The 24,655-nt window shown below is 40.7% G+C and overlaps 1 protein-coding gene across 1 annotated transcript; it reads left to right on the plus strand.

Moving 5' to 3' along the window:
- Nucleotides 1-5,537: 5,537 nt before the first annotated feature.
- On the plus strand, nt 5,538-20,754 carry LOC141499657 (vomeronasal type-2 receptor 26-like). The gene is given in 6 exon segments (XM_074202309.1): nt 5,538-8,533; nt 10,482-10,491; nt 14,313-14,898; nt 14,901-15,109; nt 20,607-20,657; nt 20,659-20,754. Coding segments are annotated over 6 exon segments (1,206 nt in total). The 5' UTR covers nt 5,538-8,279.
- The last annotated feature ends 3,901 nt before the right edge of the window (nt 20,755-24,655 follow it).

Below are 24,655 nucleotides of genomic sequence, written 5' to 3' on the forward strand. Positions count from 1 at the left end.
TCCCGGCGGCCGCCCGAGACGGGTCAGCCCGAGGCCCCGCCGCACCCCGCTCCCTGCTGCTGCCCAAGGTGGCACAGCTGGGCCACGCCCCTGCTGCAGGGGCTGCGGAACACGCGGCCCCGCTAGGCCTGGGCCCGGCAGGTCCGGCACAGGGACCAGGGCCAGGACCCGGGGGGCCGGCTCCTGCGGTCGGGGCGGGCTGAGAGACGTGCACCTCGGGACGCCAGGGCGTACGGTGCGGGGCGCCAGGGGGTACGGGGCGGGGCGCCAGGGGGTACAGTGCGGGATTCCAGGGGACACCGGTGTGGGTGCCAGGGGGTACAGTGCGGGATTCCAGGGGACACCGGTGTGGGTGCCAGGGGATACCGCTGCGGGGTGCCAGGGCATACGGTGCGGGGTGCCAGGGGGTACTGGTGCAGGGATTGTCTTAGCGGTTCAGCCACAAAAGCCAATAGAGTAGGAGGCCACCGATCTGGCCATCCACAAAGCAGCAAGCCCCAGTTATACATTGTAGGAAACAAAGAAAAAGCTATTCTTTTTTTTTTTTTTTGCAAAGCAATGGGGTTAAGTCACTTGCCCGAGGACACACAGCTAGGTCATTATTAAGTGTCTGAGGTCAGATTTGGACTCAGGTCCTCCTGACTCCAGGGTCGGTGCTCTATCCACTGTGCCACCTAGCCCAATAATTTTTTAATTATCTTTCCTGGATCTATTTTTATTTTCAGTTGTTTTTCCAATGAGATATTTCACATTTTCTTCTAATTTTTGGCTTTTTTTCGAAGAGTTTTATTTCTTCCTGGTTTCTTTTTTTTTTAGGTTTTTTTTGCAAGGCAAATGGGGTTAAGTGACTTGCCCAAGGCTACACAGCTAGGTAATTATTAAGTGTCTGAGACCAGATTTGAATCCAGGTACTCCTGACTCCAGGGCCAGTGCTTTATCCACTATGCCACCTAGCCACCTAGCCACCCCAATTCTCTCTTATTTTTGAGGAAAATGTGGAGATCTTGGAATTTTCTGATCTCCTTAGGACCTTCATTCTAGGGTTGCTTTGAGGATCAAATGAGATTACACATGTAAAGAACATTGTAAACTCAAAGCACTATATCAGGTGTGTTCCACCACTGACCCTGGGGGAGGGGAGAATTCAAGGGATCCATTTTATGTATTATTGTGCTCCTTGGTGGAATGGGTTGCATTGTATTGAATGAGTATTGAATTCTATATCTGGCATTTGAGGGATTTTTTATTGGGTCATACAGCCCAGAAGAGTTAAAAGGTTGGACATCCACTGCATTATGTGAATGTTGGTCTTTATATTCCTTTTTTAAACCATTGATATTTATATTTTTCCAGTTACTTGAGAGATAGATTTCAACATTCATTTTTGCAAAATTTTCTCCATCTTTCCCTTCCCATCCCTCCTCCCCAAGGCAACAAGCAATCTGATATAGATTATATACATATATATATATATATATATATATATATATCAATACTGATATAGGCACAATAATGTAAAACATTTCCATATTAATCCTGTTTTGAAAGAAGAATCAGAGCAAAGGGGGAAAATCATGAGAAAGAAAAACAAAAAACAAATTAAAAAGGTAATTTTTGATTTGCATTCAGACTCCATAGTTTTTTCTCTGGATGTGGATGGCAGAATCTTTGGTTGTTATTGTTCATTCTCAAAGAGGACCAAAATGATGTCACTATGTTGAAGTCAAGAGATATGGTTTTTGGCTGATGGGTCAGACCAATATGAGCTTAGGGGGCTCTACCAAAGGTTGGGTACAAATAGTTCACATGAAGATTCGGAGCAGAGATGTCTCTAAATTTGTACATCTTAGAGTTCTTTTGAGCTACTAAAATTTTGCTTTGCTTAAAATGTCCAATGCCTTCTTTGATGCAGACATGGCATTCTGGGCAACTCTTGCTGTTTGTCTCCCATGCCACACAGTTGATTCCAGACAGATCTTGAGAGTGTTCTTGCAGCACTTTTTCTGACCTTCATGTCAGTTCCTATCTGTATGAACTATTTGTGATATGAAGAAAACTACCTACTGAAAGGGTCAATAGAGGCTTTATGATGGGGTATTCCTTTTGGCATGAAAATAAAGCATGAAAAGAAGGAACACAGCAGGTTAAATTCTCAAGAGAACTGACAGAACTTCTCATGAGGAAAAAGAGTGTTGATTTCAGCAAATAAAGTCAGTTTGTGAAAATAAGCAACAGGACAGTCTGAGGGAATCTCTTGTCCTCAGATGCTGTTTCCCAGAAAACTTGTTGGGGGCGGGGGGAAGAGGCTTGGTGGTCACTCAGAAGGGATAAAATAATCCCATTATAAAGGAATGTTACAGAACTCGGCCCCTCATTGTTTAAGAGTTCATGGGAGGGAGGACAGAAGGGATAAAATAATCCCATTATAAAGGAATGTTACAGAACTCGGCCCCTCATTGTTTAAGAGTTCATGGGAGGGAGGACAGGGGGGATAAAAGTGTCTGCTGAGAGGTGGGGAGAAGCGGGAATGTGATCACAGAAGAATAAAGACTCATGACCCACCTCAGGCGCTCTGTCTGGTTCTTCCCCCATCAAAGAGTGGGGGCCGGAGGTACCCCGAAGACTCACCACGCGTTGGACTGGTGAGTAAGAGGACGGACTAGCATTAAGAAGCCGGCGTTGTAAATAAAAACCCGGCAAGTGGTGCCGAAACCCGGGACCTGATTTTGCTAGGGAACGTCTGAATCCGCTGGTCGGATTCTCCAGACAGCCTCGGTCGTTTCCGACCGGGAGGAAGGAGAGGGCGTTTACTCTCAGATATTGCCTGAAGGACATACCCCTATTGTGTTGACTATGCTTTCTTTCTCTCCCCTTTCTCCTTCTACTCTAATCACGCTCCTTGCCGTGCTGGCCTGTCTGATTGTGCCCTGCTTCCTCCTTCTCTTTTGCCGAACGGGAACTTTGCAGTTCTGCCACCTGTTAGGATTGCAGCCTCGGCTAGTAGACAGCATGGGGGGCCGGAATAGTATTCCCGCCTTTGAGCCGGAGGAAAAAGAGGCCGTTGCAGTGCAGCTTTATAAACTCTGCGCTAAGCATGGCCGTAAATTACCTATCAAGACGTGCTGTGCTTTTGTTGAGAATATCTGGAACATCTGCCCTTGGGTGCAACATAGTGGGATCCAACCAGATAAATGGAAGGTGGTAGGGCAGCAGATGGCCTCCTATAATGACACCTGCCCGGGAAAACTGACCCCCAAGGATTTTACAGTGTATAAGATAGTGGATGCAGCCCTGCATCCCCAGAAGGTGACTTTGGCACGAACAATCAGCACTCAGGTGGGTAGCTCGTTGGCGGGATCGGATTCAGAGAGCTCAGAGGAAGAGGGAAGGCCACTCCCTCCCCTGTATCCGTGGGAGGAACTTAGAAGAAACAATGGGGGAACAAGGGGCCCCCAGGGAGAAGATTCAGGGCCGGAAGTTTCCGAGCGCGGGAAGGGAGGGGTGCAAACAGCCCTCAGGGGTGGCAGGAAGAGGAGCGTGAGTAGGTGGGACCGGGAGGCTGCTGACGAGGAGGGAGAAGTCCGCGCTGATTGGACAGCTGCCGCGCCCCAGGCTTGGCGGCCCAGCCAGGAAACAGAGGCAAAAAATCCCCCGTGTTCCTTGTCCGCCCTTCAGAGATCCCCTCAAGGGCTCCGCCCATCCGGCCTACTTGCCACCAGTGCCTCCATAGCAATAGAGAAAGGGGAGGAGGTGGACTGGGATGACTGGGGCCTCTACCCGGTATTTACGGACCCCCTTACCGGAGCCCGAGACTACCGCCCTGTCCCTTTTAAGATGCTTGAGGAACTTAAGGAGGCCGTGACTAAATACGGCCCAAGCTCCCCTTATGTAAAAAGACTGATGCAAAACCTCTTTGCTACGCACCCTTGGACCCCTGCTGACTTTGACGAAATTGCAGCCGCGTGCCTGGATGCCTCCTCATATTTAGCTTTAAGGCTCAGGCCCGCAGAGAGGCCTCTAAGCAGGCAAAATCCCGGGGTTATACTCCCCTGGATTTAGCCATTGACCTCCTGTGTGGAACTGGAGCCTATACTGACCCTGCCGTTCAGGCCCAGTATGGCCAGTTTGAGCTAGAGACTGTTAAAGAAACACATGTTGCAGCTTGGGATAAGATTGGAGCCATGAAAGGGGGGAGAGCCACACAGAAGTTGGTTGGGCTGAAGCAGAGAGCAGATCAGACACCCCTCTCATTTGTGAACGAGGTTAAAGAGACCTTGATTAATGCCCAACCCTGCGGGGGTGAGAGGAATTTCTTTCTTTTTCAGGCCTTCTGATCGTCGTAGGGATCCTTGGAGGTGCTCCATCTGAAGGAAATCCGACATGGGGAATACTCCGAGTTATTCCCTCTCCCCTTCCGGTAGCACAGAACTCCCCGATCTACCCTCGCCTGCTAGTGACCAATACATCGATGGGGCTCCCTTCTGCCTCGGTGGGGCCCCTCATGTGTGGCCACAGGGGAAGACATCGAGGATCCCATACCATGGAGGGATTGCCAGATGGCGGGAGGGTACCCCCTTGAGGGTGAACAAGGACGCTGATTCTGGGAATCACCCTACTTGTTGTCTGTTTCTGCCGCCTAGCTAACAGAGGGGCTATATGCTTCTTACTCAGAAAGCCTTCATGGCCATGGAGACGGGGGAGGATCCCCAAGTCTGGCTAGCCGCCATGCATGACATGTGACACCTAGGGGTAAGACGAGGTAAACCCCAAGACGGGCAACTTCTCCTCACCCAGCCACCTAAGACAGGCCCTGAGGGTGTCGGGCGCCTAGGACGGGCAAGGTCCTGGGTTGAAGGAGATGACCTAAGACAGGGTTCCTCGCCCCCGGCTATCAGAGGCCAGTAGAAATGACACCGCTTAAGGCTAACCTCAGCACCGCTTAAGGTCACACCAAGTGATAACCTTGTAAAACAGAAAGGGGGAGATGTTGGGGGCGGGGGGAAGAGGCTTGGTGGTCACTCAGAAGGGATAAAATAATCCCATTATAAAGGAATGTTACAGAACTCGGCCCCTCATTGTTTAAGAGTTCATGGGAGGGAGGACAGAAGGGATAAAATAATCCCATTATAAAGGAATGTTACAGAACTCGGCCCCTCATTGTTTAAGAGTTCATGGGAGGGAGGACAGGGGGGATAAAAGTGTCTGCTGAGAGGTGGGGAGAAGCGGGAATGTGATCACAGAAGAATAAAGACTCATGACCCACCTCAGGCGCTCTGTCTGGTTCTTCCCCCATCAAAGAGTGGGGGCCGGAGGTACCCCGAAGACTCACCACGCGTTGGACTGGTGAGTAAGAGGACGGACTAGCATTAAGAAGCCGGCGTTGTAAATAAAAACCCGGCAAAAACTGTATTGGTTTTGTCTTTTTTCTTTTCACATAGTAGACTCTTGGTTTATTTGTTTACTATTATTACAATAATTTTGTTATAAGAGTAAACATAAACCCCCCTCTTCCCTAAGAAGATGAGAAACCTCAAGAATAGTGAGAGAGAGAGAGAGAGTCTATATTCAGATTCCAATGGCTCTGTCTCTGGGGTGGGTTGCTTTCTTTATCATAAGTCCACCAGAGAAATTGCTTCAATATTTTTCCAACAGTTGCTGTTACTAGCTGTATTTCCCTCCACTCATTCCTCCCCACTCTCATTCTGTTCCTCTTTTTTCCTTTCATCCTGCACCTGTCCAAAAGTGTGTTGTCTCTGAGTACCCTCTACCACAATCTTCCCTCTCTTCAGTCACCTATTCCCCCCCTTTCCTCCAACTATTCCCCCTTATTTCATCCCTTTCTTCTCATTTTTCTCTAGGGTAAGATAGATTTTTCCCCCACCTCCTTTAATTGCTATTAAAATTCTTTTTTGAGCTCATCCATAGTCTGAGCCCATCTTCTATTTCTCTTGGAGGTTTTGGATATGGAAGCTTCAATTTTGTTATCATCTGAGTATGTGTTTTGATCTTCTATGAGATTAAAGTAATTCTCAATGGTCAGATTTTTCTTTTTTTCCTGTTGTATGCTCATTTCCTCAGCCCAAGACTAATTTACAACACTTCCAAGGCTTTGGGTTTTTTTTGGGGGGGATACCCCACTGGGATCTTTATTGCTCTAAGGTCTTATGCTCTCTTGCATATTCTTTGATATGTAGATGACCACAGGACTCCCCTCTGCCCTGGAGCTGTGAGGAGGATCCCTGCTATCTTAGTATGGAAGGACAAGCTACAACTTGAATCTGAGTGTGGTCAAACAGCAGATTCCTGCCCCAGGGAGAGTAGAGAGATTTCTGCAGTCTCCCCTGACCCCCTTACCATCTGTGGGTTGTGCTCTGGAGGTGCATTCCCGCTGATTCCCACTGTAGGTTCTCGCTGCAGGGCTGTTCTGAGGCCCATGCTCCTCACTCCACACTCATTCTGGTGCACAGAGTTCTCTCACCACCCTTTCAAGTTGTTCCTGGTGATCCCTGAGCTGGGTTAGGCTGGGTTGCAGCCAGGGCTTTTTTCCAACCCCAGTCCTGGTGAAATGAGTCTTTCTCATAGAACTTCTAAGTTATCTTGGACTGGGAAAATGTATCACTCAGTCTTTCTGTGGGTTCTGCCCATCTAAATTTTGGCTAGAGTCATAATTTAATGGCTTTTGGAGTTTTGGGGGGAAGGAGTTTCCGGGAAATGCTGCCTTCACGCCACCATCTTGGCTCCAACCCAGGTTTTTTCTTAAAAGTGGGGGGGACATCAGAGAAACATTCTCATATTGTAAATCTTTTGGAGTACATTGGAAAGGAAAGGAGAGTTCTTTGCTGTGTCTTTTCTGGTTAAATATTGGTTAGAAGTGACAATATTTTAGGTATCTTTGTCTTTCTGCTCTTTTCCATCTTTAATAAGGAAAAAATAGGTTAGAGAAGCAGAATGTAGATAAGGTTCTGGTTTTGAAATGAAAACACATTTGCAAATGTTGTATGCACAAATTTGACAGACTTCGTATTTACCAACCTATCTCTGATCCCTGTTCATAGAATTCTAGCTACCTAGAGATAATGATGATGGTATTGATAACTAGCTCACCTGTACATAATGCCAGGCCCTCTGATAAGGGCTTTTCCAATCCTATTTGAGCTTCACCAGCACCCTGGGAAGGAGGTACTGTTATTATCCTCATTTTACAGATGAGAAAACTGAGGGGAAAAAAAGTCACACAATTAGTAAAAGTCTGAGGCTGGATTGTATCATGTTTTTCTGATTCCCAGACAGTTGCCACATCTACTGTGCCACTTGGCTGCCTGCTCCTTTCAGCTTATCTCGAGGGATTCCTTGAAAGAAACATGCATTTGTAAGTGTGTATTGTATATCTGGCTCTGTATTTGACACATTCCAAATATTATCTCATTTTATCTTCACAAGAACCCTGGGAGTTTATAATATTATTATACCCATTTTACTGATGGGGAAACAGAGACTGAGGTTTAAGTGATGTTCAGGGTAGAGTTTGGATTTGAATTCAAAAGCCAAGGCCTACAATCAATCTACTTGGTCTCCCATGTCTATCACCATTCTTGGCATATGCTAGATGTTTAACAAATGCTTATTAATTGATTAATGACCATTCTTCAAAAGGCCTGACAAATTCCATGAAGACTTCTCTTATGGCTCCATTTGCCATTTCTCTCTTCCCTATTCATCATTCTCATATCTTTTCGCATGTGTATATGGCCTCTTGTAGAAATGGTATTTCTTGTCTTCCTTACAGTATCATAGTCCCCTCTGGGGACAAGAACTATTTAGACCACTGACAGTACCTAGCATATTATTTACTCAATATTTTTTAGTTGAATAAATGAGATGCCCTTTTAGGAACATTCAAATTAGAAACTCAAAACAAATATTTCTAAACACCATAGGAATCATACTAGGAAAGTAGTACAAGTATGAGAGAGTCTATTATTAATAATCAGCATAATGGACCATATAGGATGGAGCTCCAGGTCTCAAATCAGGACGATGTGATCAAATCTAGCTTTGGAATCTTATTGATTATATGATCCTAGACAAGTCACTTTGCCTCTGTTTCCTTCAGTTTTTCCTTATGCTATTATTTTAAACATGATATGAACTAGAATCCTTAGATTTGACCCTCACATGCATGAGAAATCTCTCTCTGAAATGGATACTCTTCTTAGGTTTTCTTGGTAGTTTCTGATTTTCTCTCATTCAGGTGGCTCCACAAAAACTACCAGCAGGCCATGGCCTTAAGGTTTGCTGTGGAGGAGATCAACAGGAACCCTGTTCTGTTGCCCAACATTTCTCTGGGATTCCAGGTCTACAATGCCTATCACAGTGATAAAAGGACCTTGGAGAGCTCCCTGCAGTGGTTAACTGGAAATGTCCAGCCAGTCCCTAACTATAGCTGCAGAAGGCAGGATAAGTCTGTGGCTATCATTGGAGGCGCCACCTCAGTTCTGTCTGTCCAGATGGGGACCCTGCTTCCCTCAGGTAGGTGATATTAGGTCTGCAGCTTTCTAAATCTTTATCAGGTCACTCCAACTTAGGAGACTGTGGATGAACCTCTCATTGAACTACATTTTGATTATATAATAACAATGGTTGTCCTTCCTTCTTGAGAAAAGACCATGACATCAGGGAGGTGATACCATGACAAGCAGGTGAATTAGATTTGAGTGAAGGAGGCTGTGCTAAGTCACCTGCCTCACTTTCTCCTCCAGAGTCATTTGGGTCCAGTGGCCAGATGTGAATCAGAATGACTGGAGATGGCTCTGGATTTGAGTTAATCAGGGTTAAGTGACTTTCCTAGTGTCACACAACTAAGTTAGTGTCTGTTATCTGAGGTCAAGATTTGAACTCTGGTCCTCCTGACTCCAAAGTCAGTTCTCTATCCACTGTGTTACCCAGATGCCCATTTAGATGTCCATTTAGGGGAAACTAAGTAGTGCAATGGATAGAGCACTGGCCCTGGAGTCAGGAAGACCTGAGTTCAAATCCAACTTCAGACACTTAATAATTACCTTGGGCAAGTCACTTAATATCATTGCATTGTCAAAAAAACCATTAAAAAGACAAACAAACAGAAAAAAGAAGTTAAAGCTAACTACTTTTGAGAAGAGCAGATATCATTGTCCACACGTATTTCTTAAGCACATAGTATGGACTTTGCCGGGAATGCAAACAAGCAAAAACTTCTTTTGAGGAGCTTGTGTCCTATTTTAGATTATATACAGAGAAGAAAAATCATCTAACTCTGTGGAGGGGGTGAGGTAAGAAAGGACAAAATATTTAGAGTGCCTCTTAAGTTACTAGGCTCTATGCTAAACCCCCTTAGAAAAATTATCTCCCTTGATTCTCCTAACAACCTTGTGAGGCAGGTGCTATTATTTCAAATGAAGCCCAGAGAAATTAAGTGACTTACCCAAAGTTCCACCATCAGTAACTGTGTAAGAACAGATTTGAATTCAGATCTTCTGATTCCAAATTCAGTGCTCTTCTGACAACATCTAAAACCTGCTACATATACAGGAAAACAGACTAGGAAGAATCAGTTATATAGACATAGAAGAAAATAGCATCACAAAACCAAGAGAAGAAAAGAAATCAAAGAGAAGAACATGATTAATGATATCCAAAGCTGCAGAGATATCAACATGAATGGAGATTTAGAAAAGTTTACTTGGGGTGGCTAGGTGGTACAGTGGATAGAGCACTGACCCTGGAGTCAGGAGGACCTGAGTTCAAGTCCAGTCACAGATAATTCATAATTACCTAGCTGTGTGGCCTTGGACAAGCCACTTAACCCCATTGCCTTGCAAAGAAAAAAAAAAGAAAAGTCTATTTTATTGGACAATTAAAAGATCCAAGATGACTTTGTAGGGAACAATTTCTGTCAAAGAGTCATTGCCACATTACAGAGGATTTATCGGAAAGTTAGAGGAAAGGAAGAACAGGAACTGACTGTAGATGAATTTGTAAAGGAGTTAAGCCATGCCATGGAGGAGAGGTACAGGATGATAGCTACCAAGATTGGGTGGAATCCTAATCAGAGTTATTTTTAGGATGAGGAGCCAGGGACTGGGCATATTTATAAGCAGCTGTGAAATAACCACTAAATAGGAAGAGATTATAGATTAGTGAGAGATTGGAAATCATAGAGGAGGCAATCTAATGAAGGAGAAGGAATTGGATGGAAGTAGGGATGTGTTTAGAGAAGTCTTGGCAATGAGAAGCTACCTCTTCCCAGTATACAGAGGTGAAGAAGATAATAAAGGAAGACATCTAAGTGAGTTTACTTAAGGAGAAGAAAAAAGGGAACTCATTAAAAATAATTATTTTTTGGTCAATCATAAGGCAAAGTTGTCAGTTAAGAGAGTATGAAAAAATAATGTAAAAGATTTAAAGAAGTACAATAATAAAAATAATTCATTTAGTACTTTAAGGTTTCCATGGGTAGCTAGGTGGTACAGTGGATAAAGCACTGGCCCTAGAATCAGGAGATCATGAGTTCAAATCAGATCTCAGACACTTGATACTTATTATTTGTATGTCCTTGGACAAGTCATTTAACCCCAATTGCCTTGCATCCAGAGCCATATCCAGTCATTCTCATCTACATCTAATCATTGGATCCAGATGACTTCAGAGGAAGTGAGGTTAGTGACTTAAGAGCACCCCCTCACTCAAATCCAGTTCACTTGCTTGTCATGGCATCACCTCTCTGATGTAATGATCTTCTTCCAGAATGAAGGACAAACATGGGGTGGAGGTATAAAGTGCCTTGCACATAAAATCCATAACATATAAGTGTTAGTTATTCTTTTTCATTAATATGTTTTCTCATTTGATCCTCCCAACAAACCAAGAGGGCTGGTACTATTACTATACCCATCTTACTAATGGAGAAACTAAGGTATACAAAGGATAAGTGACTTGTCAGACCTGTGAGTTCAGGCCTTCCTGGTTCCAAATCCAGTGCTCTATTCATTCTGATATTTAGCTGCCATTAAATGAGAATTTATGGAATAGTCTCTGTAATAACTGAGATAGTCAATTAGAAATGGTAAAATAATTGTCTTACTGCAATGACCTGTTGGCTTCTATTGAGCTGACAAAGAAGAAGAATCTGTAATATGCCTGATGAGGACAGTTTTTGATTTTCTCCAACTCTCCAAGAACATGCAAATAGAAACAAAAAGGTTGAATGGTGAGAGTAATACAAGATTGTTCCTGACAAAGAAGTATTAGTGATAGACCAAGCAATTTAGGAGATGGAGTGTAGAGGACACAGTAGAGGTGAACTGATCAAATAGAGCAGAGAAAAGAGAACTGTCAAAGTGGGGCTGATGACCTGGCAAAGATAGTCTTTGGGTTTTTTTTATTTAAGGCAATGGGGTTAAGTGACTTGCCCAAAGTCACACAGCTAGGTAATTGTTAAATGTCTAAGTCTGGATTTGAACTCAGGTACTCCTGACTCCAGAGCTGGTGCTTTATCCCCTGTACCACCTAGGCACCCCTTTGATTTTCCTTCTAAAAGAGTATCTGTCCTTTACAATACTGACCCTAACACTCCAGATGTGTTTTTGACTAATGTAGACCATGACAATTCTCCTTAATCCTGGATACCTTGCTGCTTCTTGAATATGAAGATTTCATAAGTCTTTGTGACTGCTTTAACTTGTCATGTACATTGAGTTTGAAGTTCACTAAAACACTCATATCTCTTTTCCTATGACATGCTGCCTTCTTAGACCCTCTCTGCCCTTCTTTTATTTACAAAGTTAAATTTTTGAGCAGAAGTGCCAGACTGTACATTCAACTCTGTTTTATTTCATTCATTAGATTTAGCCTGAAGTCCTAGACAATTAAGCCATCCTTTTTTGAGGCTTCATCACTCTTCCATATTGGAGTTTTCTGTTATTTATACATATAGTAAGGGCAAGTTATTTGACTTTACCTAATTATTGATAATGGGGTAAAATGTCCAGGACAAATACAACTTCCTAGAGCATTCTGCAGGAGTCTCTTTTCTAAAGTGATCATGTCCCATTAATAGCCATGCTCTGGGTTTAGACATTCAGCTACTTGCAAATTGAGTCAATTATTGTATCAGCTAGCCCACATTTCCACATCATTTCCACAGGAATAGCATGAAGTAGCTCAGTAAATATAAAGAACAGTTGCCCTGGATGTAGAGGACTGGGTTCAAATCTCTTCCACGTACTACTTGACTTTGGACTTTGGACAAGAGAAAACCTCCTGAACCATTTTTTTTTTGCCTATAAAACAAGAGCATTGAATTGAATATTCTCTTTGATTGCTTGTAGCTTTGAATTTATAAGACTATACAATGAGATTTTCGCCAAAAGATTTGCTCTGATATGGGTAAAATATATCTAGTTTTGCCATTATCTGACAGTCTCATAACATTTTAATTGTTTTGTTTTATCTAATACATTCCATTGTGACATTCACCAACTCTTGGCCAGTTCAAATTATTACATGCTCAGTAACTATGTAGCCACAAAAGACACTCAAAATGAAAATATAAATCAATCAACAGCAATACAGATGTAAGCAAGTCAGTGATGTCTTGGAAAAGTCTATTGGGACTTCTGGTCATTAGAGGTGGGGCACACAAAATGAAAAAAATAAGACAACTATGGGTTTGTGTATTACATAACAAACCAGTACAGAACTGCTTATTCCAACATTTGGATAATGGAGAGGTCTTTGAATCATGGGGTAAGGGACTTCTGAAATATAATTGTAAATAATCTTTAAAAGGCCAGAAGAATTGGAGGTTTCCATTTCACCATCCACTGGTGAAAATAGAAGTCTCTGTCAACCAGTAGCAAACATTGACTTCTGCAAAGGGAGGTGAAAAACATATTAATAAAATTAACACACACAGAAATGAAACTTGAAGACTTTACTAAAGGCACTAATAAAGTTCAGCAGAGAGCCACACTGAAGAGGGCCTTCATGAAGACTCCACAAAGAGAGAAAAGGATCTCCAGGAACCAGGAGATGTGAGTTCGCCTTCAACTCTCCTCAGGGACCTAGTGGTATATGTGAAGAGTGTGTACATACTTGGTGGGCATCCTTGTCATAATTGTTTGGTAAATACCTCTTCTGAAAGCTAATGAAAATATACCTGATAACCGATAGGAAGTGTACAATTTGTGGCCCATGATTCAGTGTACTCTTCTAACTGCGGGGGGAGCACTTCTTGGTGGCTGAGGGATAATTAGTAACAGCTGCCCTTTGCAGTGGGGATGAGGAAAGTGTTTCCTGAGGGAATGATTCATTATGGGATCTAGTGGTTGCATGATGGAGTCTGATTTTGCCCATTTTAACATTTACTGTGGTCAAAGTGTAGTACCATCAATCTGTTTGCCATGACCAATACTCCCACGGCAATAGCATCATTTCTCATGTTTTTTTTAAGATCCATATATATTGCATGTAACTTGGTTCCATGTAACTTAAATGGATTTTGAAATTTAATCATTGCATGGTCTATCATAACTGTCTGGACCAGCTTGCTTAATCTTTGATGCTTACAGATAAATCTATTAAATGATATTTGAAGCATCAAAATAGCAGAATTTGTGCATACCACAACACTTTAAAATTTCTATCAATTCCTATTTTGGGGGCTTTGAATAAAATACATAGTCCTGTGTCAAAGAAAAAAACCCATTCAATTGTCTGATTTTAAACGCAACTTTTATATATGAGAATGTATTGGCATTATACTTGTTGCCTCATTGAACATGTGCAACACAGAGGATTTAGAGAGTATTTTTTTTTAAATTTTAAGTTTTTTTTTTTGCAAGGCAGTGGGGTTAAGTGGCTTGCCCAAGGCCACACAGCTAGGTTTATTAAATGTCTGAGGCTGGATTTGAACTCAGGGACTTCTGGGCCACTGCTCTATCCACTGCAACACCTAGCCACTCCTAGATAGTATTTTTTTTTAAAATAATGCTATTGCCATGCTCAAAGATAACAGTGTTAGAATAACACCCAATTCTGGGTCAAAACTAAATATGTCATAATGTATTTAGGAAGGAGGGAGAAGACCTAGATGAAGCAATAATAATTGAAGAATCAGAGAATTCTTTATCAAGAAAGTGGCTAAATGAGAGAAGTTTGGATTGATTGTTATTCTCCTATAATATGGAATGTATTCTAAAATCAAAAACATTTATCCCCAAGAGAAAGGATGATTCCATGAAAGTTTATAATGTCTTATTTTTCCTATTATTCAGCTCAACTTTGGTTCTTTTGATCTCATCCTGAGTGACAAGGCTCACTTTCCCTCTCTCTACCAGATGGCACCCAGGGAATCCTCCTTACTCAAAGGTGTGATTCAATTATTGGTACATTTTAAATGGAACTGGATAGGCCTGGTGACCACAGATGATCTCAGGGGTGAGGAATTCCTTAAGGAAGTGTCAAAAGAGATGGCAAAGTATGATGTCTGTGCATCCTTCACAGAAAAGATCACTGTGAGTGAGAGACGACCTGAAGAATCACGGGTGGATTTCATGGTCAGAATCATAGAATCTTCAGCCAGAGTACTTGTGATTCATGGGGATACAGATTCATTAATGATTTTGAGACATTCACAGTTGCTCTTTTTCCCAGTACATAAGTTGTGGATCACCACTTCTCACTGGGACATCACCATGAGGCCCAAATGCATAGATAGTTACAGTTTCAGTGGTGCTCTCACCTTTGCATCCTTGACCAGTGAAATTCCTGGTTTTAAGTCTTTTCTCAAGACAGTGAAACCTAAAAAAGACCCAGAAGATATTGTGTTTAAGGAATTCTGGTTTTCAGTTTTCAAGTGCCATATGGAAAACTTGAACTAGAGCATTGTACACCAAATGCTAGCTTGGAGGCTTTGCCTATATTCCTTTTTGACATGACCATGTCTGGCTCCAGTTACATCATCTACAATGCTGTGTATGCTGAGGCTTGGGCCCTTCATGAAAGGTTTTTGAAGAAATCAGAGATCACATCTGAGGGAAGTGGAGAAAGCCTGGTGCCTCATCCTTGGCAAGTATGTCTTTCTTAAAAGGGGTCCTGTTCATTCTTGCTTCTTGACATTTTTACCATGGAACTCACTGCAGTGTTTACTTTCAGAGAATCTCTGAAATTCAGAAATCTCTGGAATCTCTGAAAGTCAACTGATTGGGGAGGATATAGCAATGTTATAAAAAAACTCTTTCTAGAAAATATCTCCCTCGATTTACCTTGTTAGTTTTAGCTTTTGGGGACTCTCTGGTCACACTTAATATACATTAAGTTTTAGTCATCTAAAATTATGGGCATTTTTACATGAATTATTACTTAATTGCCTATGCATGTAAAAATGACTTTGTGACTTTTTAAATCTCTATTACATCTCAGTTTATTGACACTAAATCCCTTGTCTCCCTTTCACCTCCAGAATCAAATTGAAATTCTCTGCATTCAATCCTTTCATTATCTGTCCCATCCCATAACTTTCCTCTTTTAAAATCTGAAACACCACTATCATGTTTTGGAAGCAGTGACACTGATCCTCTTGCAGTTTCTCACAGAGAACAATTTATTTTCCTACTACAGGCATTTGCACTGTCTGTCCTCATGTCTGAAGTTCTCACCCCTCTTCTTTCCAACTTATCTTCCCTGAATTCCTTCAAGTTCACACTGATTCCACTTTTTCTGGAAATTTCTCATCCCTTCTAATATTTGTGACTTTCCTCTACTGATTATTGCAATTTTACCCTTAATATACCTTTTTTTGGGGAAATATATAATTATTTGCATGTTGTCTCTTCCCACATTGTGAACTCTTTAAGGAAAGAAACAGTCACTTGCTTTTCTATATAACTCCATGTATTTTTGCCTATAGTAGGTTCTTAGTCACTTAATCACTGTTGGTTAACTGACCGATTTGAACCAGTTTATAGCCTTCTTGAGACTTTTTTTGATTCCATTGTGCTAATCTTGAGAGTCCCTCAAGTTTGTCTCCTCAGTTTTTATCTCTTCACTTGATAATATCGATAACTCCCATGATTTCAATAATCATCTCCATGATGATGACAATTCTTGAATGTTCTTATCCAGTTCTAAGCTCCTGCTGCATGTGAAATTTAACAATAGGCAACCCAAGACAATTTTCTGAGCAGGATAACTATACGTTCATAGGGTACCAAACCTATTTAAAAAAGGATGGGTCAAATGGCACTGCCTCTGGCCAAAAGATCTCAAATTGAAAAAACAAATCATTTTTTCATTCAAAGAACAGTAAAGAATAGTAATCATGTTATTGGTTATAGGATAGCACCATCATGAAGCTGGGGAATAATAATTGATTACATAAAAGAAGGTACATCTAGTCGTCACATGAGATCACCTATCCCTTTCTCTAAGGAATGCTTTTGTGGGTTTTTGGGTCCCATTTTCATCTGATAGGGATCCAGGCAGATAAACAAATTGGAACCTGAGGGATTAGTTCACAAGGTCTTTTAAAAAGATGGAACAAAATCAGTCCAGATTATCAAGGATACAAACATTTCAGGAAATGAGAAGATAATCTTTGATGAGAGTATTTTGAACATTTGTTTTCCTTTAACATTGATTGTGGGAAAGCTTCAGCCTTTTGTTTCTAATTTGAGGAGAGGAGACACATTAGTTTCTTTACTTCTTTACTCAGAGATAGAAAAGAGGCTTTATATATAGATTATGGTTACAAAACAAAATCAATGATGGAGCAAAATTAAATATAAAACAGAATCGAAAAGTAATTATCGCATCTTTGTTGACTTTGTTTTGCATCTGCAACTATGCATTATACATTTTGAAAGGGAGGTTCTGTACCCATTAAACTCTATGAAACAAAAACTGAATTTACCATTAGTTCCTCCAAGCACTCATTTCAAACTCCCTCTCCAAGATGGTGTCCAAAATGTCTCCCTGAATATTTTTAGTATGCTAGGAAACACTCTCCTACAAATACACATTATGTATGAACATAGTGGACACAAACTCAATGATAGTGAGGCACACATGTGTTTCAGACCACATTCATATTCAGAACCGTGGATCTTTGATGTTCTTTCTTCCTAGGAGCTTCACTGTGACATTTTATGAATAAATTGATCAACTAATATGCTTCTCATAAAACAGTGTGATTGAATCATGCTGTTGGACTCTCTTGGACTTGTTCCTATCTCTCCCTCAGTCTCCAGCCTCAGATATATTCCTTTGCTGGGGAATTGCTAGGCTCTTTCCAAAAGAGCAAAGACCTGTAACTATAGACTTCCTTCTGAGTGCTGTTCCTTGGAGGCCATAGCTCTTAAGCTAGCCACCTCCCAGGTCTTTTACTTTGACGTTTTTTTAGCAGCAAGGTTAAGCCTTCTCAGTGAGAGATCCCACCCTTACTAACAATGACTATCCAATCAATTCTCCAAATTCTCATTTCTGCAGGTTAGACCATAACTAGGCAATGGTAATTTGTTCAACAATCTATGGGTTTCAAAGTTTCCCAGTTGTTTTTTTTTTAATTCTAAAAATGCTCCTATTGATCTGTATGATTGAAGAGCTGGAAAAGAGTGGAAGATTCAATCTAGGGGTAGCTAGAAGTACATGGATAGAGTAATGGTCCTGGAGTCAGGATCTTATAGCCCCACAAAAAGAAAAAGGTGTCACTCTATACTGTAGTGGCAAGATTGTTTTCTCTACTGGAGTTTTTATATGCAAATGAAAAGACTCAAAGTCTTATATTCTTTACAAATCAATAAATTAACAATTAACTTAATTTATTAAGTGACTTGTTCATGATAGACCTTGGACCAGATATTTAGAATACAAAGGATCAAACATTTCTTTAAAATTATCCATCATTCTTTTTTTTTAAAGTTTTTGTAAGGCAATGGGGTTAAGTGACTTGCCCAAGGCCACACAGCTAGGTAATTATTAAGTGTCTGAAGTTGGATTTGAACTCAGCTCCTCCTGACTCCAGGGCCAGTGCTCTATCCACTGAGCCCCACCTAGCTGCCCCCTTACTTTAAAATTATTCAGTCCATCTACATTTGTTAAAATTTTATGAAATTTTAGGAAGTATGTTCAGTGCAAAGAAAGGAAACACAGTTTCCACTTTCAAGGAACTTAGTTTTTACTGAAGAAGAGAAAAAGCATATAAAATAATATATGTATCACTTGAATTTTGACAAAATGGTACAGTGAGACAAATCTCTGAGCAAGCTGCCATTTATTAGGAGAAGCATAATACCTGATGCCAAGGTTCCAAGAAAGAGGGCAGATTACATTATATAGGTTTTGGGGATTTCAAAACAAAGAACAGAACTGGCTAGATGACATCATGATATTCAAGGTAATGTGATTAATGACAGAAGTGAGATGTAGGAAACATTATGATTGATTGGAAGATTGATAATGAGGGCTAACAACAACTGTCCCACAGTTGCTATTGTTGTGATTCCTTCCATTCTATTCCACCCCACTTCCATTTATTATATTTTCTCTCTCCTTTCACTTTGTCCCTCATCAAAAGTGTGTTGTGAGGTAGCTAGGTGGTGCTATGGACAGGGCACTGACCCTGGAGCCAGGAGGCCCTGAGTCCAAATACAGTCCCAGATACCCAACAACCAGCCTGTTATGTCACCCTAGGCAAGCCACCCAACTCCCTAGCCTTGAAATTTTAAAAAAGTGTGTTGTATCTGACTACGCTCTACCATGATCTTCCCTCTCTTCTATCTCCTATACCTCCCCTCCCCCATCTCCTTTCTCCTATCCTTTTTTAAAAGAAGATTCATATGAGTTATTAGTTTCATCTTCCCATTCAAGAATCCAAGCAGGTCAACATAATTAAATCCCTCAGAATTTTCCCTTCCTGTCCACCCTCTTTAAGCTTCACCTGAGCCCTCTACTTGAAGATCAAACTTTCTGTTCAGCTCTGGTCATTTCAACAGGAAAGTTTGGAAGCCCCATTTCATTAAATATCCATCTTTTCCCCTGAAAGAGAATGTTCAGTTTTGCTGGGTCAGTGATTCTTGGTTATAATTTAAGCTCTTTTGCCTTCTGTCCTACAAACCCTTCGTATAGATGCTGTTAAATTCTGTGTGATCCTGACTATAGCACCATGATATAGAAATTGTTTCTTTCTGACTGTTTGCAGTATTTTCTCTTTCACTTGGCTATAATATTCCTGGGAGTTTTGGGAGGGATTTTTTTAGGAGGTGATCAGTGGATTTCCTCAATTTCTATTTTACCCTCTGCTTCTAGGATTTCAGGGTTGTTTTGCTGGATTATTTCTTGAAAAATGAAGTCTAGGCTCTTTTTTTTGGTCATGACTTTCAAGTAGCCCAATAATATTTAAATTATCTCTCCTGGATCTGTTTTCCAGGTCAGTTGTTTTTCAAATGAGATATTTCACATTTTCTTACTCTTTTTTCTTTCTTTTGGTTTTTCTTTATTATTTCTTGATTTCTCACAAAGTCATCAGCTTCCCTTAGCTCCATTACACATTTGAATGAGTTATTTTCTTCAAAGAACTTATCTCCTTTTCCATCTGGTCAATTCTGCTTTTTAAGGTATCCTTCTCCTCAGTCACTTTTTGGACTGCTTTTTTCCATTTGACTTAAACTAATTTTTAATGTGATATTTTCTTTGTATTTTTTTTGTAGCTCCTTCACCAAGCTGTTGATGCAGTTGTCATGATTTTCCTTCATCGCTCTTACTTTTCCCAATTTTTCCTCCACCCCTTTACTTGGTTTTTCACAAATCTTTTTTGAGCTCCCCTGTAGCCTGGGATCAAGTTCTATTTTTCTTGGAGGCTATGGATATAGAAGCTTTGACTTTGTTATCTTCTGAGTGTATGTTTTGATCCTCCATGGATTGAAGTAATTATCTAAGGTCAGTAGTTAATTTAAGTATTGCTGTGGTTAGCAGAAGTTAAAGGAAAGAAAGATTAGTAGCAGCACTAGCAACAGCAGCTTCCATGAGAAGATAAACAGTAAGGAAAGGTAGAGGGGCAGGAAAGTTTGTGGGATGATACACCCCAAGAATGAGCTTACTTCCAAAGGAAGACAAGCTCTATGACCTGATTTTAATGCACTTCCCAAGCATTTGAAATTTGGGACACCTTCCCAGGAACCTTAATTTCTTCTGGGTCATATGAGAGGCTCTGATTGCTCTCCTGGCCTGTACTCTGGTCTGTGAATGATCACAAGGACTCCCTTCTGCTCTGTGAGGAGGGTCCCTGTTTCCTTATGGTAGTAGGGGCCCCCAGACCACAACCTGGATCTGCATATTGACAAAACAACAGAGTCCTGTCCCAAGAATAGTGGAGAGACCTTGATAGTCTCCTCCTGACCCCCTTACCATCTATGGACTGAGTGCTCTGAAAGCAGCTGCTGGGTGACTCTCTACTGGGTGGCTTCATCCATTTCCCAAGCCCCAACATTTCTGGCACAGTACACAAGTCTTACTTATGGGAGAACCCTGGCTTTAGATATGAAGAAATGATAGAGATTTCTCTTCCCTTTCAGCTTCACTCCTTTCTGAAGGACATTCAATTTAACAACAGTGCTGGTGACCAGGCTGTTTATGGATAAGAAAAGGAACTCTGAGGCTCAATATGAAATTAAGAATTTTGTGGTCTTTTTTTTAAGGATTTTTCAAGGCAAATGGGGTTAAGTGGCTTGCCCAAAGCCACATGGCTAGGTAATTATTAAGAGTCTGAGGCCAGATTTGAACCCAGGTACTCCTGACTCCAAGGCCGGTGCTTTATCCATTACACCACCTAGCTGCCCTTTGTGGTCTTTCTTAATGAAACTGAATTTCTGGTGAAAGGTGGGTCAATTTTTTCCCAGTGCTCTACTTGGACAAAATTTCATCATGTGTGAGGAAGCCATCTCCTGGGGATGGTTAGAAAAGGTCAGAGAATAGTTGTGTGTTAATTTACAAGTTCAGTCATAAGAGCAAATCTCACTCTCCTTTCCTCACTAAGCATTCATATTTATGCAAAAGGGAAAAAATTCTATCACACAGGTGTTTAAAGAGGTTCAAAAGACATAATTTCTGGGTTATTTAACCAATTTATTAATAGTACCAATATTTTAATAAAAGAATGATCATTTGATTGCCTCAGTTAGATCAAAGACAATCATGATTTCTGGCTCCCTGTTTTCTGCCCTTCTGAAGGAGAAATGTTCAAATGGATACCAATCAATAAATGGCTAACAAGCAATGTGAGAATGACCGAACTTTGATTATGTTTTTGATTATGATATCTATACAAAGAATTTATGCCCCTCCTATGCCTGAGAGAAACTGAACCCCAGATTATAGATTCCTAGAAGGAGGAAATTAACTCAGCTTTCAAAGACTAAGTCTTCAAATGAGATGAATAGAAAAAAGGTAAATATGAATCTCCTCAAATCAGAGGTTATTAATGATCATTTCTCTCAAAACACTGTAATAGTTGCCATCACAGGAGAGTGAGGAGGAAGGAACTATAAAGTTCACCTTGTCCACTTCTTTACTTGACAGATAAACTGAGGACCAGAAAGCTTTTGATTGACCCCAAGAACCCAAAGTCAATGTTCTCATCCAACTCTCTGCATATTTCTGAGTGATAGTGAAACTTTTACTCAGTTCAATTCACTGAAAATAAAGCTTCATTAATCCTGTGAGCATTTTTTTCTTTCTATGGAAAGGAAAATTAGTGTGCCCTATGTTTGCTGAAATTGGTCAAATATCTAAATGTCCTCTAATAAACTCTTATAAATCTTGAAGATTCTAATTCCAATTCATTCTTACACTAATGAGTTAGGGAAAGACTACAATCTCCTTATTGGGGCCACAGTGCTAACTGTGAGGATTCATGATGTCTTCATTAGCAGTTGCTTTCAGGTTAATTTGGGTATGTCTTTCCCAATATAAATTGCCAGGGATTCATGCAACAATGTTTTCCAAACAATGAACATCAATTAGCTTTTATTAAGGGATGTTTACTGAGAAGGTATAGTAAAGATAAAATTCAAACATTTCTCTCTACCCAACACTTTGAGATATACTTCATTATGTTAGCTGGTTATGGGGGACCAAATCTTAAAATAATTTCTAAATGCTCCTTAAGTAGATTTCCACATCCGGTCTCATTACTAGATAAATCATTGCCTCTACTACTGTTGGATTTGCAACTGAATTCTTAGGGCTGTGTTGACAATCAGAAAATTCCAGTTTAAACTCTGATCAATGAATTTATGAGGATTCACTCTCTTGACTTCATGAAGCTGACCATTTCCAAGATTTCTTTAACTAAAAGGAGTTCAGAGTAAACACAGAGGCAAAACACAGGGATCTATGGTTACTAGTCATAGATTGGCTTTGGGTGAGAAGGTCCTGAGCCCTTAAATATTCTGAAGTATGTCTGTCACTCAGATGGAAATGAGAAACATTCAATGCCAATGACTGCCTTTTGAATGTCCTCAGTACTGGCTCAGTAACCAATCTAATAGCATGTCTTTGCCATCTTTCAAGGGGATATGGAAATAGTCAGGATTGCAAATAGGATATCATGAGATGCATGGAATGGGTAAAAGAATTCTTTTATGAAGCAAGTAGCCCAGACTTTTCCACATGAACTGGCAAAAGGCAGAGCATAGTACTTTTCCTCTGGAGAGATTAGCCTCACTGTTCAGATCCCCAAAATGGAAGTCATTTCACTCCCAATGTATGAGTTTAGGATCCATGCACAGTAAAAGATCAAATGTAATTTTGAATGGTAACCAGCCTTTCATTATGCATCTTGGGTTATTATCATAGAATGATTCAGGTTATATTTAGTACAGAATGTAAGTGTCCTAGGATCACCCAGTCCCAAACTCTCATTTTACAATGATAAAACTCAGGTTCCCAGGGATAACAGTTTCAGTCACAGTTCCACTTCTTGTTAGAGAGAAAGAACTAGATAGGAGAGACTCTGAATATTACATTAGTGATGCCCATTGGCATGTGAACCAGACAAAACAATCAGAGTTGTTTTAGAGAATACATTTTCTTGACTGCTCCATCCACCATAAAGATCTCTATAGTCATTGGGATACTTCCCACTCTTCTGTTAATGAGTCAGATGCCCCAATCAGTGTGCAGTGACAGCTGTGGCCCTGGATACAGGAAGATAACTGAGGAGGGAAAGTCTGTTTGCTGCTTCAAGTGTTCCCAGTGCCCAGAGGGGGAGATTTCCAATCAAATTGGTAAGTATCCACAGAGGCTTCTCTTGTAAGTATTTTGGGAAAGAACAGTATGGGATTGAGTTCTTGGAATCAAGTAACAGGATATCTGGGATATCTGAGATAAGGAGAACATATAGGCGGAACCTAGTAATAAGACATGGTATAGTAAATTACACATAATACACATAAATAGTAAAGTGCACATAACTGAAAATAGTAACCATAAGGCTATAGTCAGCCAGAGAATGGTACCTGATATATCATATCAGATAATATCAACAGTATCTATGTAAATATATTTTATATATGTTTATATCTATATACACTTAAATATCCATATTTATGTATCTTTGTATCACCTATCTATAACTATTTATCATCTTTCTATCTATCATTCTATCACACTAACTAAATTAGATGCCTTTGCTTATCCCTTTGTGGATCAAGAACCATTGGATGAGTGGTTTTGAGGCTGAGCAGAGTGAAATAGGGAAGAGGGCTGTGGTGGAGCTAGCTTATCCCCACCTGTGGGAAGCTAATATTCAATTTTCAGTTTCAATATTTACATAGAGTAAATCATTCAATATTACAAATTAGGATTTGAATTGTTTGTTAATTAGACTTAAGAAAAGAATATAGAAAAATGATAGTAACGGACATTAAACTTGCAAGTGAGCATGCATGCATTTTTCTTCTCAAAAAAACCCAGTTATCTGGGGCAGCTAGGTGGCGTAGTGGATGAAGCACTGGCCCTGGAGTCAGGAGTACCTGGGTTCAAATCCGGTCTCAGACACTTAATAATGACCTAGCTGTGGGGCCTTGGGCAAGCCACTTAACCCCGTTTGCCTTGCAAAAAAAAAAAAAACACCTAAAAACAAAAAAAAAAAAAAAAACAATTATCAAAAGTCATCATAGGCTTGAATGACAGTGATTAGCATCTAGACATGTCTGCAGATGGATAAATGTAAAGTTGAACCTGGGCACAGAATGGCAAGTTTCTTCTGTATAGAAAGTTCAGGACAGGAATTTGACCATGGTAAGGCTGGAAGAGATGATCCCACTAAAAGAGACTTAGGTAGAAAGGCTGTAGTTTGTGTGGGGACCAAAAGTTCTGACTGGGTATCTGATTTGGGTAAGTGATTTGGAGATAGGATGATTTAAGATAAAGATTAGAACGTGATGGAAAATAATTTTAACTGGATGGAAAAAATTGGGGAGAAATGTCAGGCAGATTATAATTGAAAATGGAGAAGGAACTGCTTTGTAATGGAATGAGTAATTCTCATTTTACTTGTAACTTGGACTAAGAATTCCTCTGGGTGGAAGAGATAATGCTTTAAAAACTTCATTCTGCTTTT

This window comes from Macrotis lagotis, chromosome X, assembly GCF_037893015.1.
Source record: "Macrotis lagotis isolate mMagLag1 chromosome X, bilby.v1.9.chrom.fasta, whole genome shotgun sequence".
Taxonomy (NCBI): domain Eukaryota; kingdom Metazoa; phylum Chordata; class Mammalia; order Peramelemorphia; family Peramelidae; genus Macrotis; species Macrotis lagotis.